Source organism: Mangifera indica, chromosome 16, assembly GCF_011075055.1.
Source record: "Mangifera indica cultivar Alphonso chromosome 16, CATAS_Mindica_2.1, whole genome shotgun sequence".
NCBI lineage: Eukaryota > Viridiplantae > Streptophyta > Magnoliopsida > Sapindales > Anacardiaceae > Mangifera > Mangifera indica.
In genome coordinates this window covers 11,673,389-11,685,933 of record NC_058152.1, presented here as the reverse complement: position 1 = coordinate 11,685,933, position 12,545 = coordinate 11,673,389, and the positions used below count along the sequence as shown (strand labels likewise).

Below are 12,545 nucleotides of genomic sequence, written 5' to 3'. Positions count from 1 at the left end.
GATGTGTCATCATGTGATTAGATATTACTTTATCCTTAATTTAAAATTACTCAATCACTTGATGATATATATCACATATGTATATATTTATATATACAAAATAAATATATATAATTTTATTATATTTATATATATATACACTAACTCATATTTGCCTTAATTTATTAATATAATGTGTCAGATTATTTCATTCAAATAAATTTGGGCTTTTTCAGTAAGAGGGGACCTAGAAACCCAACAAAGCTAAGCTATAAAAAAAGACAATGTTCAAGTTGGCCCTACAGAAAATGTGAAGTCGTACGATCATATATATATAAAAAAAAATTTCCAGAAAGTCGCAGTAAGTGGCCTCATCTTCCTTCAGATGGCAAAAGCATTAGTCAAGTCAGTCAAGAAAAAGCATCTGAAACCTGGTGAAACTTCGTTGAAGATTCCATGATATTCCATGCTGACGTTTACGCGTTATGCAATCAAAGTAAGCAAAATAAATGAGCATTTAGATGCTTATAAAGCGAACTAAATCTCTGTTTGTTCTTGCTTTGTTCTGTTTTGTTCTGTTTAATCTTCTTAATTAGTCATCAAGAGAGAAGACAAACAGACATGGAGAATGGTCACCATACACAATCATCAGGATCTGAAAAACATACATCCATTCATGATTGTGCTCAGTCTGGGGATATAGAAGGGTTTCAGAAGCTAATTCAAGATGACCCATCCCTTCTCAATTCAAAAACCGCAATTGTAAGATTAAATTTTGTAGTATTATTTTTTATTAATGAATACATATACACCTGGAAGAATTGGATTTTGTCAATTGATTCTTTAGAGGGTTTTTTCAACAAATTAATAAGGGATTTGTTTTTTTCAAAATTAGTAAAGCAATATGCTGACTGTTTTTATCTTGCAATTTATGGAATCATTTTTGTTTAAGCGCAGAAGTTGGAGACACCCCTTCATCTTTCTGCTAGTAACAACAGGACAGATATAGCGAAATTCCTGCTTGAATGGAAAGGAGATGATAAACTTGATTTGGAAGTAAAAAATATGGTATGTGTTCTTTATTAGGGTAAAAATATGACTGCTTAGTTACAAAAGGAAAAAAAAAAAATTCTATAAATTTTGGTTTCTGGTCTGTTGAGTTTTGCAGTATGGAGAAACTCCATTGCATGTAGCAGCCAAGAATGGGTGCGATGAAGCTGCAAAATTACTTCTCGCTCATGGTGCTCTTGTTGAAGCCAAAACAAAGGTACTTTCTATATAACTGTACCTTATACTCTCGTTCAGTAATACTTTTCCTGAAAAATGTGAAAGTGATACATATTTTTCTTCGTTTTTTCTCATTTTTATATACAGTATGGAGTGACACCACTAATGCTTTCTGTTTGTTACGCAACTCGAGCTGAAGACTGCTCAATTGTGGAGACATTGCTCGAGAAAAATGCTGATTGTGATGCTACAGATGACGTATGTTTTTTATACTCTAAAATAAAAAATTTATTATTAAAGAGTAATATTATGTGCATACACATTTGGTACATAATATGACTACAAAAGTGTTTTATTGCTTGCCAAATAGTTGTAATCTAAGTAACTTTGAATGCAGGAGAACATGACTCCTATAGATCATATTTCAAAAATCCAAGAAAGTGGGAAGTTGCTTGATCTATTACTCTCTCATCAAGTGAAACAACGAAAGGAAAGGCTAGATGAAGCATGCAAGAAGCAGAAAGAAAGGATGGATGCCCTCGAAAAAGAGCTATCTGATATTGTGGGTCTGGATGAACTTAAGAGGCAACTTCGGAAATGGGCGAAGGGCATTCTTTTGAATGAGAGGCGCAAGGCCATTGGACTGAAAATCGGTACTGCTGGAAGACTTCCTCACATGGCATTTCTAGGAAATCCTGGAACAGGTAAAATTGCTAGCTGCTGCAATATTTTGTTTACATAAATATCAAATTAAACGGTTTCTTCATATTGGATAGGTAAGACAATGGTGGCTCGAATCCTTGGAAGACTACTCCATAGTGTGGGAATTTTGCAAACTGACAAAGTAAAGGAAGTTCAACGGACAGATTTAATTGGTAAATATATTGGTCAGACTGGACCAAAGACCAGGAAGAAGGTACATCAATTTGCTTTGTAATTGGTAAATATATTGGTCAGATTGGTAGAAAGAAATTTATTAATTAAAAAAAAGTATATAACTGAGGAACTTGTATCACTTTTTTACCTTTTATATTTCAAAATGCATAATAATAATCTTAAGAAAAAAAATAATTATAATATTTTGCACAGATCAAAGAAGCCGAGGGAGGTATTCTTTTTGTTGATGAAGCATATCGGCTGATACCAGAGGAGAGAAGTGGTAAGGACTATGGGTTAGAAGCGTTGGAAGAGATCATGTCTTGTATGGACAATGGAAAAGTTTTAGTCATATTTGCAGGCTACAATGAAGCAATGCAACGTGTGATATCTTCTAATGAAGGTTTCAGCAGAAGGGTTACTAACATTTTCAATTTTAAAGATCTGAGTTGTGAAGAATTGGCTAATATTCTTCATATCAAGATGAAAAATCAGTCGAAGGATAGCTTGTTATATGGGTTCAAATTGCATTCCTCTTGTACTGTAGATACCATTGCAGAGTTAATAAAGAGAGAGACAATGAAAACGCAGCGTATGAAAATGAATGGAGGTTTAGTGGATATAATGTTAAGTAATGCTAAGGGGAATCTGGATCTTAGGCTCAGTGATGATTGTTCGGATAGGGAAGAGCTGCTTACTATCACATTAGAGGATTTTGAAGCAGCTATGGAGTCTGTACCCGAATGTTTGGCATAAAACAGTTTAAATTACAAAATAATAATAATAATCTCTTCTAGTGTTTGAGTGTTATCATTAAGTCTTCTGGCTTTATGCCTGTTTAGATGTTTCAGTGTTAATTAAGAACTTTTAATTTGTAGTTCTACTGCTTTACTTTTTGTCATTCTTATCTTTACTACTTTCTACAGCTTTACTTTTGTCACCCGATGTTCACGGCCTTTTTGTTTGTTAAAGGATTTAATTATAAGATAAGGTTAAAAAAGTGGCAAAAACGAAAGAAAAAGGCGTGCCATATTGCTTGGAAAGAGAGCGCAAAAATAGAAAAGCAGACACATATGGTCAATATTTGGAGACTGTGGAACGTAAATTTAATTTAGTGATGTTACAGTTTAGATACATTGGGATGGTTGTCTTTTTGAAATTTCTCTGGATTTTCATCCCAAGAAAGGGGTTATTTTTCCGGAATACAATTTAATTGTATATGTGGGATGAACAACTAATTTATTGTTGGACAAATGACTATTGTCCGCCCAAACTTTGATAAAATGATATTCTTCACCTCTTATGTTTGAAAAGTATAATTTCTCACCAATCCAATAAAGTTAGATATCAGTTTTATCTGTCAATGAATAGTTTATTACTTTGTTCGGTATCTTATAAGATTAATATGATTTACACTCTTTACAATACAAATTGTTTGGTTATGGTGTTGAGATTTGTGTGATCTGATAGTAGTTGTTCTATTAAAGTCTTCATTTACTGGGAAATGTTGAGAAGAAGTTGGTGATGATTATATAGAGGTAAGGGATGTTTAGCTTACCCGGAGATGTTGAGGAAAGGTTGATTCAGAGGAAGTTGGTGATGATCACAAAGGTAAGGGATGTTCACCTATCGGGAGTTGCTAATTCTAGATTCTAGAACAACGGCTCTCACATCTTAGGTCATTTTTAGTAATTTCTATTATGTGACGCTGTTTTCCTCTTGAGAACAAATGTTCCATTATAATCTAATATATATGTATGGAACGACCGTCGTTTGCCCTTAGAATGGGTTCTCCGTTGTAATTTCTATCATCTTATTTTCCTTGGAATGGGTTTTCTATTTTATGAAACTACCGATTGTGCAACAATTTCACCTCACATTCTCAATCAATCGAGATTACTCGACAATCACACAAAGAAAGAGTAGAGATTTCATCATCCCCAACACTTGAAATAATTATTGAAAATACAAATTAAAACTTCAGCTGATACACTCCAAAGCACAATAACGTTCAAACATCTATTGGGGTAATAATCTCATAGCTGCTTCAAAGTCCTCTAATTTGATGGTAAGCAATTCTTCACTCTCTGCACAATCATCACCAATCCTAAGATCCAGATTCCCCTTAGCATTATTCAACATTATATCCACTAAACCTCCATTCATTTTCATTCGCTGCTTTTTCGTTGTTGCTTTCTCTATTAGCTCTGCAATAGCCTCCTTACTACAAGAAGAATGTAATTTAAACCCATGAAACAAGCTATCCTTCGCTTGATTATTCATCTTGATATGGAGAATATTAGCTAATTCTTCACAACTCAGATCTTCAAACTTGAAAATTTTTGTAACCCTTCTGCTGAAACCTTCATTAGAAGATATCACAAGTTGCATTGCTTCATTGTAGCCTGCAAATATGACTAAAACTTTTCCATTGTCCATACTAGACATGATCTCTTCCAAGGCTTCTAGCCCATAGTCACAAGGACTTCTGTCCTCTGGCACCAGTCGATAGGCTTCATCCACAAAAAGTATACCTCCCTCTGCTTCTTTGATCTGTGCATAAATATTATTATTGTGAATTTTGAAATAGAGTAATGTTATGCGCACCTACTTTCAAGTATACAAATGAATACATATATGATATATCATTATATGATTGAATATTACTTTATTTTTAATTTAGAATCACTAGATAATTATTAGATGACACACATCCAATATATACCTATTATACATTCCAAATTGGTATGCATAATTTTATTTTTTGAAATATAAAAGGTAAAGAGAGGATAGAAATCCAGAAAATTATATCAATTATACCACGTTCCTGGTCTTATATCCAGTTTCACCAACATATTCACCAACTAAATCTGCCCGTTGAACTTCTTTTACTCTGTCAGTTTGCAAAATTCCCACACTATGGAGTAGTCTTCCAAGGATTCGAGCCACCATAGTCTTGCCTATCCGGTATGAAAGATTAATTATTCCAGCAGTAATTGTAACTGTTAATATTAAGTAAGCAGCAATTTCACCTGTTCCAGGATTTCCTAGAAAAGCCATGTGAGGAAGTCTTCCAACAGTGCCAATTTTTAGTCCCATTGCCTTACGCCTCTCATTCAAAAGAATGCCCTTTGCCCATATCCGTAGTTGCATCTTGAGTTCATCCAGACCCACAATATTTGATAGCTCTTTTTCGAGGGTATCCATCTTTTCTTTCTGGTTCTTGCATGTTTCATGTAACTTCTTATTTCGTTGCTTTTCTTGATGAGAGATTAATAAATCATACAACTTCCCACTTACTTGGATTTTTAAAAGATGATCTACAGGAGTCAGGCCCTCCTGTATATTCAAAGTTACTTAAATTATTGTTATTTAATTAACAAGAAATAAATTTAGTTATTGTTTTAGAATGTAAAATACATACATCATCTATAGCATCACAATCTGCATTGTTCTCAAGCAATGTCTCCACAATTGAACAGTCTTCAGCTAGAATTGAGTGACAAATAGAAAGATTTAATGGTGTCACTCCATACTGCATGAAGAAAAGAGAAAATTTGAATAAAAATGGCCGGATGATTTTGAAGTGAATAAAAAATAAACAATCACGTCATTAAACCATAAACTGTCAATTAAGTTTATACAAATAAGTTTATATAATTTATTTATCCACATAATATTATTCTTTTGGAAAAGTGGTACAATTAGAAAGCACCTTAGTTTTGGCTTCAACGAGAGCACCATGAGAAAGTAGTAATTTTGCAGCTTCATTACATCCATTCTTGGCTGCTACATGCAATGGAGTTTCTCCATGCTGCAAGACTCAACAGATCAAAAACCTGATAAATATATATAACAGATTTTTCCCCCCTTTTTCTCATCAAGAACACATACCATATTTTTCACTTCCAAGTCAACTTTATCATTTCCTTTCCATTCATCAAGCAGAAATTTCACTATTTCTGTCTTGTTGTTACTAGCAGAAACATGAAGGGGTGTCTCAAACATCTGCAGTTAAACCAAAATGACTACATAAATTGGAAGAAAAACACACAGCTTAATCAAAGAATCGTAATTATTGTCACTTTCGTAATTTGTCCATAACCCTTTCTTCATTTCTTATTAATTCCCGTTTTTGATCCAGAGCCCTTTAATATTTACGACCATTTACTTAAAACAACCCTTTAAAGAACCAATTGGCAAAATAGATTTCTTTCAAGTGGATATGTATATTCATTAATTAAAATATAAAACGAAAAAAAAAAATTAATCTTACAAATGCATTTCTTTCTTTGAGAAGAGATGGATTATCCTGAAGTAGCTTCTGAAACCCCTCAAGATCCCCCAACTGAGCATAGTCATGAATAGTTCTACGTTTCTCAGATCCTGATGGTTGTTTATCCTGATCACCCTCCATATATTTTTATCTTCTCTCTTGATAATTGAGGAGAGAGAACAAAGTAAAAATAGAGCAAGAACAAAGAGAGATTTATTTGGCTTTTTATAAGCATCTAAATGCTAATTAATTAATTTGCTTAATTTTTACTGCGTAACATGTTAAACGTCACCATGGAATACAAAGGAATCTTCATGGAAGTTTCATTTGCGTTCTGGTTGTATTTGTCTTCCATTGAAGAAAGATGAATCGACCTAGTGCTACTTTCTTTTTCTTTCTAAAAAGGAGCGCTTGTATGTCTAAGTTATTTTTAGATATATTAACGGCTTCACATTTTGTGAACGGGCCACCTTCAACTCTTAACTTTTTTTCATGTTTACTTTAGAGATTGTTTCATATAGAATTTATATTTCTTTTTTCAAAATTAAGGAATAAATGAAATGAGTTGATATATATATTTCAAGCCAATACATATAGATATATAAAAAAAAAAAAAATTAATTATTTACTAAATTTATTTGTCAGTGGTATAAGCAATATGGTACTATATTTTATTCTATTAAACAAAACAATAAAATTATGTGTATATATTTTTGGTATATAATTTAAATATACAGATAATATGTTATTATATAATTGGATAAATTTAAATTAAAGATAAAGTAACACATAATCTATATATGCAAAATGTGTACACATAGCATTGCTACAAAAGGAAAAAAACTTAATGGGTGGGATTTTGTCATTTCAGCAAACCTTGGGTGGGAATTTAGCTTTTTAAAACTTTAAGGGAGAACATGTTATTTCAGCAAACCTTGGGTGCGCATTATTCTTTCGGCCTTTAACTTTAAAGGAAATTTTTTCGAACGTAAACTTCATTATTCCAACAAAAACACAAAGAAATGAAACGTTCTCACCCAAGTCCTATGATTCAGAGTTTTTTATCATTTCAGGCTTGAAGGGCATCTTCAAGGAACACAATAAATAGAAAAAGGCAGAGCGCAACTTCCTGGAAAAGATAGAAAAAAGGATGAAAGTAGAAATAAAGTATAATAAATAGTTATCCAATGGTGGCCTTGATCACAAGCGTAAATTAATTGGAAGTTGTGACCTCACAGAATTTTCCAAGAACTTGCAATATATGCTGGGAGAAAAAAATGATCTAGTGCTTGCAAATATACCTGATGAAACTTCATTGAAGATTACATAGTATTCCATGGTGACGTTTAACGCGTTACGTAATCAAAGTAAGCAAAATAAATGCTTATAAAAGCGAACTAAATCTGTGTTTGTTCTTGCTTTGTTCTATTTTCTTCTTTTTAATCTTCTTAATTAGTCATCAAGAGAGAAGACAAACAGACATGGAGAATGGTCATCATACACAATCATCAGGATCTGAAAAACATACAACCATTCATGATTGTGCTCAGTCTGGGGATATAGAAGGGTTTCAGAAGCTAATTCAAGATGACCCATCTCTTCTCAACGCAAAAAATGCAATTGTAAGATTTATTTTTTAGTATTATTTTTTATTCATGTATACATATCCACTTGAAATAATTAGATTTTGTCAATTGGTTTTTCAGAGGGTTTTTTCAACAAATTAGTAAAGAATAAGTTGACTATGTTTATCTTGCAATTATGAAATTATTTTGGTTTAAGCGCAGAAGTTGGAGACACCCCTTCATCTCTCTGCTGGTAAAAACAGGACAGAAATAGTGAAATTTCTGCTTGAATGGAAAGGAGATGATAAAGTTGATTTCGAAGCAAAAAATATGGTATGTGCTCTTTATTAAGGGAAAAATATGACTGCTTAGTTACAAAAGGGAAAAATTTCTGATAAATATTTTGTGTTTTTGACCTCTTGAGTTTTGCAGTATGGAGAAACACCATTGCACGTAGCAGCAGAGAACGGGTCTAATGAAGCTGCAAAATTACTTCTTGCTCATGGTGCTCCTGTTGAAGCAAAAACTAAGGTGCTTTTTAATAATTGTCTTATCTTCTCGTTCAGTAACACTTTTCCTGAAAAATGTGAAAGTAATATTTTTTTTTCCTTCATTCTTTCCGCATTTTTATATGCAGTATGGAGTGACACCATTAATGCTTTCTGTTTGTTACGCAATTCGAGCTGAAGGCTGCTCAATTGTCGAGACATTGCTCGAGAATAATGCAAATTGTGATGCTACAGATGATGTATATATTTTATTCTGTGAAATAATAAATTTATTTCTTGCTAAATAGTAGTAATCTAAGCAACTTTGAATGCAGGAGGACATGACTCCTATAGATCATGTTTCAAAAATCAAAGAAAGTGGGAAGTTGCTTGATTTAATGCTCTCGCATCAAGTAAAACAACGAAACAAAAAGTTACTTGAAGCCTGCAAGAAGCAAAAAGAAAGGATGGATGCCCTCGAAAAAGAGCTATCAAATATTGTGGGTATGGATGAACTCAAGATGCAGCTTCGGAAATGGGCAAAGGGCATTCTTTTGAATGAAAGGCGTAAGGCCATTGGACTGAAAATTGGTACTGCTGGAAGACTTCCTCACATGGCATTTCTGGGAAATCCTGGAACAGGTAAAATTGCCGTTCACTTTATCACTTAAAATTGCTGCTGGAATATTTTGTTCACCGAAATATCCCTTTTTCATATTGGATAGGTAAGACAATGGTGGCTCGCATCCTTGGAAGACTACTCCATAGTGTGGGAATTTTGCAATCTGACAAAGTAAAAGAAGTTCAACGGACAGATTTAGTTGGCGAATATATTGGTCACACTGGACCAAAGACTAGGGAGAAGGTACACCACTTTGCTTTAAAAAAAGTATATAATTTGATGGACTTGTATCCTCTCTTTACCATTTATGTGTCAAAATGCATAACATCTTAGAAACATATATTAGATTATATGATTTATTTTAACAAAAAAATAATAATAATTTGATGTACAGATCGAAGAAGCGGAGGGAGGTATACTTTTTGTGGATGAAGCATATAGACTAATACCGGAAGAGAGAAGTGGTCGTGACTATGGGTTAGAAGCCTTAGAAGAAATCATGTCTTGTATGGACAGTGGAAAAGTGTTAGTCATATTTGCTGGCTATAATGAAGCAATGCAACGTGTAATATCTTCTAATGAAGGTTTCAGCAGAAGGGTTACGAACATTTTCAATTTTAAAGATCTGAGCTGTGAAGAATTGGCTAATGTTCTACATATCAAGATGAAAAATCTGCCGAAGGATAGCTTGTTACATGGGTTTAAATTGCATTCCTCTTGTACTGTAGATGCCATTGCAGAGTTAATAAAGAGAGAGACAATAAAAACGCAGCGTATGAAAATGAATGGAGGTTTAGTGGATATAATGTTAAATAATGCTAAGGGGAATCTGGATCTTAGGCTCAGTGATGATTGTTCTGATAGGGATGAACTGCTTACCATCACATTAGAGGATTTTGAAGCAGCAATGGAGTCAGTACCCGAATGTTTGGCATGAAACAATTTATTATACGACAAAATTAATCATCTCTTTTAGCGTTTCAGTGTATTAATAAGGCTTCTGGCTTTGTGCCTGTGTAGATGTATCGGTGTTAATTAAGAGCTTTTAATTAGTATTTGCGATAACTATCAATCTCTTTCTTTGTCATTTCTATCTTTACTACTTTCTACTGTTCTTACTTTTGTCGTGCTAATTCATACCATATATTATCTCAAATAGAATAATTTCATGAATTCTATTGATAAATTCTAGTACCATGATGATTGTTTTACTACTTGACTGCAATAAAGAACTTAACTTTAACTTCCTATAAAGAAAATGAAAATGAATTATAGTGATTTGATTTGTAATTATTGTAAAGAATTTAACTAAAAAGATGGCAGAACAAGAACTCAAGTGTTGTCTCTCATAAGGGCATCATATTTCTCATTCATGACCTGATGCCAATGTGGAAAAGACTGAGCTTGCTTAAAAGTGGTAGGCTCATGGAATGCAGGATTAAGTGTTTTGACGGTAAGAGCCAAGGAATCAGATGAGAAGAGGAAGTCATGATCTCATTAATACTTCGAAACTTGGGCTTGAGAGGAGATGTCTCAAATCGATCAAATATAAATGTGTCCAAAGAGGCAAGAGCAATTGAGGGTGAATTAAGAGGACCAGTAGTCTCAAAAACTTGTTAAGAGTTGTTTTCAAGTTGCATGGACTCAGATGGCACAACAGGCAGATGAAAGAGATGTGAGCCTATCATATTGGACATCTGAAGAAAGGTAAAGAGAACTGACAACGAGTGAAACCCTAAAGAAGACTCTAAGGAGGGAGGATCAAACAACATAGCCAAAGAATACAATCTCATAAAACAGCACATGATAGGAGATACAAAGATGACCAGTAGGCATATAGAGACACTGATATCCACGATGTGAAGCATCATACCCCAAGAATAAGCAAAGAACAGATTGAAGAGCTTTTTTATGTGGAGTAGTCAAAGTGAGTAGGGGATAACAAGCATAACAAAAAGTCATAGTTCGATAAGCACTAACAAAGAACTTCAAAGGGACTTATATTCTTGAGCAGTGGTGTGGGCAACCTATTAATCAAAAACATAGCAATAGAAAATGTCTTCACCAAAAAAACAGGGAGTTAGCTTGTAATAAGAGATAACGTCTTTTTTTTGCTATGTCACAATGTTCCTCTCAACAACACCATTTTGGGGAGGGGTGTAAGGACAAGATAACTGATGTATAATGGCATGAGACTCAAGAAAAGAACAAAACAATGTATTATCAAATTTACCAGCACCATCAAAATGGATAATTTAAATAGAACAAGAAAAAAGGTTTTCTATCATTAACTTAAATTTAACAAAGACAGTAGTAACATTAGACTTTTTAAATATAGGGTATAACCATGCATATCTACTAAATTCATCAACAATAGACAAATAATATCTAAAAGACGATAACGATAGAACAAGAACGGGACCCCAAACATCAAGGTGAAGAAGCTTGAGAGGTCAACGAGTTATGTAAGTCTGTTAAGTAAATCAAAGGCGATGTCTTTTACTAAAAGGACATATGAAACAAATAGAGGGAAGATTCGACGAACGATGATCTACACTAGACACAAAGGCAAGTACAGTTTATAGATGATGGATGAGCAAAACAATGATGTCAAACATCAAATAAGACACGAAGAGACGAATAAGATATATGACTAGAGGAGTTAATTGATAGAGATCATTGCTGCTGCAACCAAAGAGAAGAATTTGTCCTATCTGTTTGTCCTTAATCACAAAACCAGATTAGTCAAGAAGACAAACAGAATTAGTATCAAAAGTGAATTTATGAATGGACAACAAATTTTTATGTAACGTGGTACACACAACACATCAAATAAGATAATTAGAGAATGAGTAGATTTAAATAGAGACACAAACCCCTAATGTGAAATTGATAATGATGACCATTCCTAACAATTAGAGAAGACATACCAATGTGAGGTTAAGAAGATGACAAGATGGAAGTGTTAGGTGTCATGTGATGTGTAACTCCAGAATCAAAAACCCAACTTGACTCAAATGGATCACACATGGACACAATGGCCAAAGAAGTGGTCATTAAATCTGTTATATAGGCAAAATTTTCTTATTGTGGACAAACATGAGCAGAATGCCCTTGTTTATCACAAATCTAACAAGCACCATGAGAAAGAACACCGACAAAAGTTGGGAGAAAAGGAGGTTGATATGTGGTTTGTCAACAAAGAATAAATGGACCACCACTACCACTACCATAACCACACAGACTTTTATTTTTACCATAAATGTCACGCTTGTAAGAAGAATTGGATAAGCCTAAAGATTAAAGGATTGAGTAACAGGCATAACAATAACTAGAGTAGACATACCACAATGTTTATTTTAAAGGTGTTCTTCATGGAGGAGAATATCATACAGTTCATCAAAGGTCATGAATGGTCAAAAGTGTGGTGAAGTGATAAAAAATTGGTACTCAGGACCTAAGCCATCGACAACATACTTCATAAAATCAATGATCAAAATAGAAAAAGCAAT

The 12,545-nt window shown here is 33.5% G+C and overlaps 3 protein-coding genes across 4 annotated transcripts; 2 read left to right on the top strand and 1 right to left on the bottom strand.

Moving 5' to 3' along the window:
• Positions 1–361: 361 nt before the first annotated feature.
• On the top strand, positions 362–2,973 carry LOC123198816 (protein CfxQ homolog). The gene is made up of 8 exons (XM_044613602.1): positions 362–475; positions 576–741; positions 937–1,047; positions 1,148–1,246; positions 1,354–1,464; positions 1,604–1,910; positions 1,983–2,122; positions 2,296–2,973. Exons 1-8 carry the CDS (start codon positions 465–467, stop codon positions 2,836–2,838), a joined length of 1,488 nt encoding a protein of 495 aa, XP_044469537.1. The 5' UTR covers positions 362–464; the 3' UTR covers positions 2,839–2,973.
• A 1,029-nt stretch (positions 2,974–4,002) lies between these two features.
• Positions 4,003–6,611, bottom strand: LOC123198823 (protein CfxQ homolog). Its single transcript, XM_044613611.1, has 7 exons — positions 6,359–6,611; positions 5,977–6,090; positions 5,798–5,896; positions 5,507–5,617; positions 5,115–5,421; positions 4,903–5,042; positions 4,003–4,635 (listed from the first exon to the last, which is right to left on the bottom strand). The coding sequence occupies exons 1-7, from the start codon at positions 6,497–6,499 to the stop codon at positions 4,102–4,104; spliced, it is 1,446 nt and encodes a 481-aa protein (XP_044469546.1). The 5' UTR covers positions 6,500–6,611; the 3' UTR covers positions 4,003–4,101.
• Positions 6,612–7,545: 934 nt separating this feature from the next.
• Positions 7,546–10,105, top strand: LOC123198819 (ribulose bisphosphate carboxylase/oxygenase activase, chloroplastic-like). 2 transcript variants are annotated; one of them, XM_044613605.1, is made up of 8 exons: positions 7,546–7,697; positions 7,815–7,980; positions 8,146–8,256; positions 8,356–8,454; positions 8,561–8,671; positions 8,747–9,053; positions 9,137–9,276; positions 9,428–10,105. In XM_044613605.1, the coding sequence occupies exons 2-8, from the start codon at positions 7,840–7,842 to the stop codon at positions 9,968–9,970; spliced, it is 1,452 nt and encodes a 483-aa protein (XP_044469540.1). In that variant the 5' UTR covers positions 7,546–7,697; positions 7,815–7,839; the 3' UTR covers positions 9,971–10,105. The 2 variants fall into 2 exon arrangements, with proteins under 2 accessions (XP_044469540.1, XP_044469539.1); XM_044613604.1 differs by having other exon boundaries at positions 7,546–7,725.
• Positions 10,106–12,545: the final 2,440 nt, after the last annotated feature.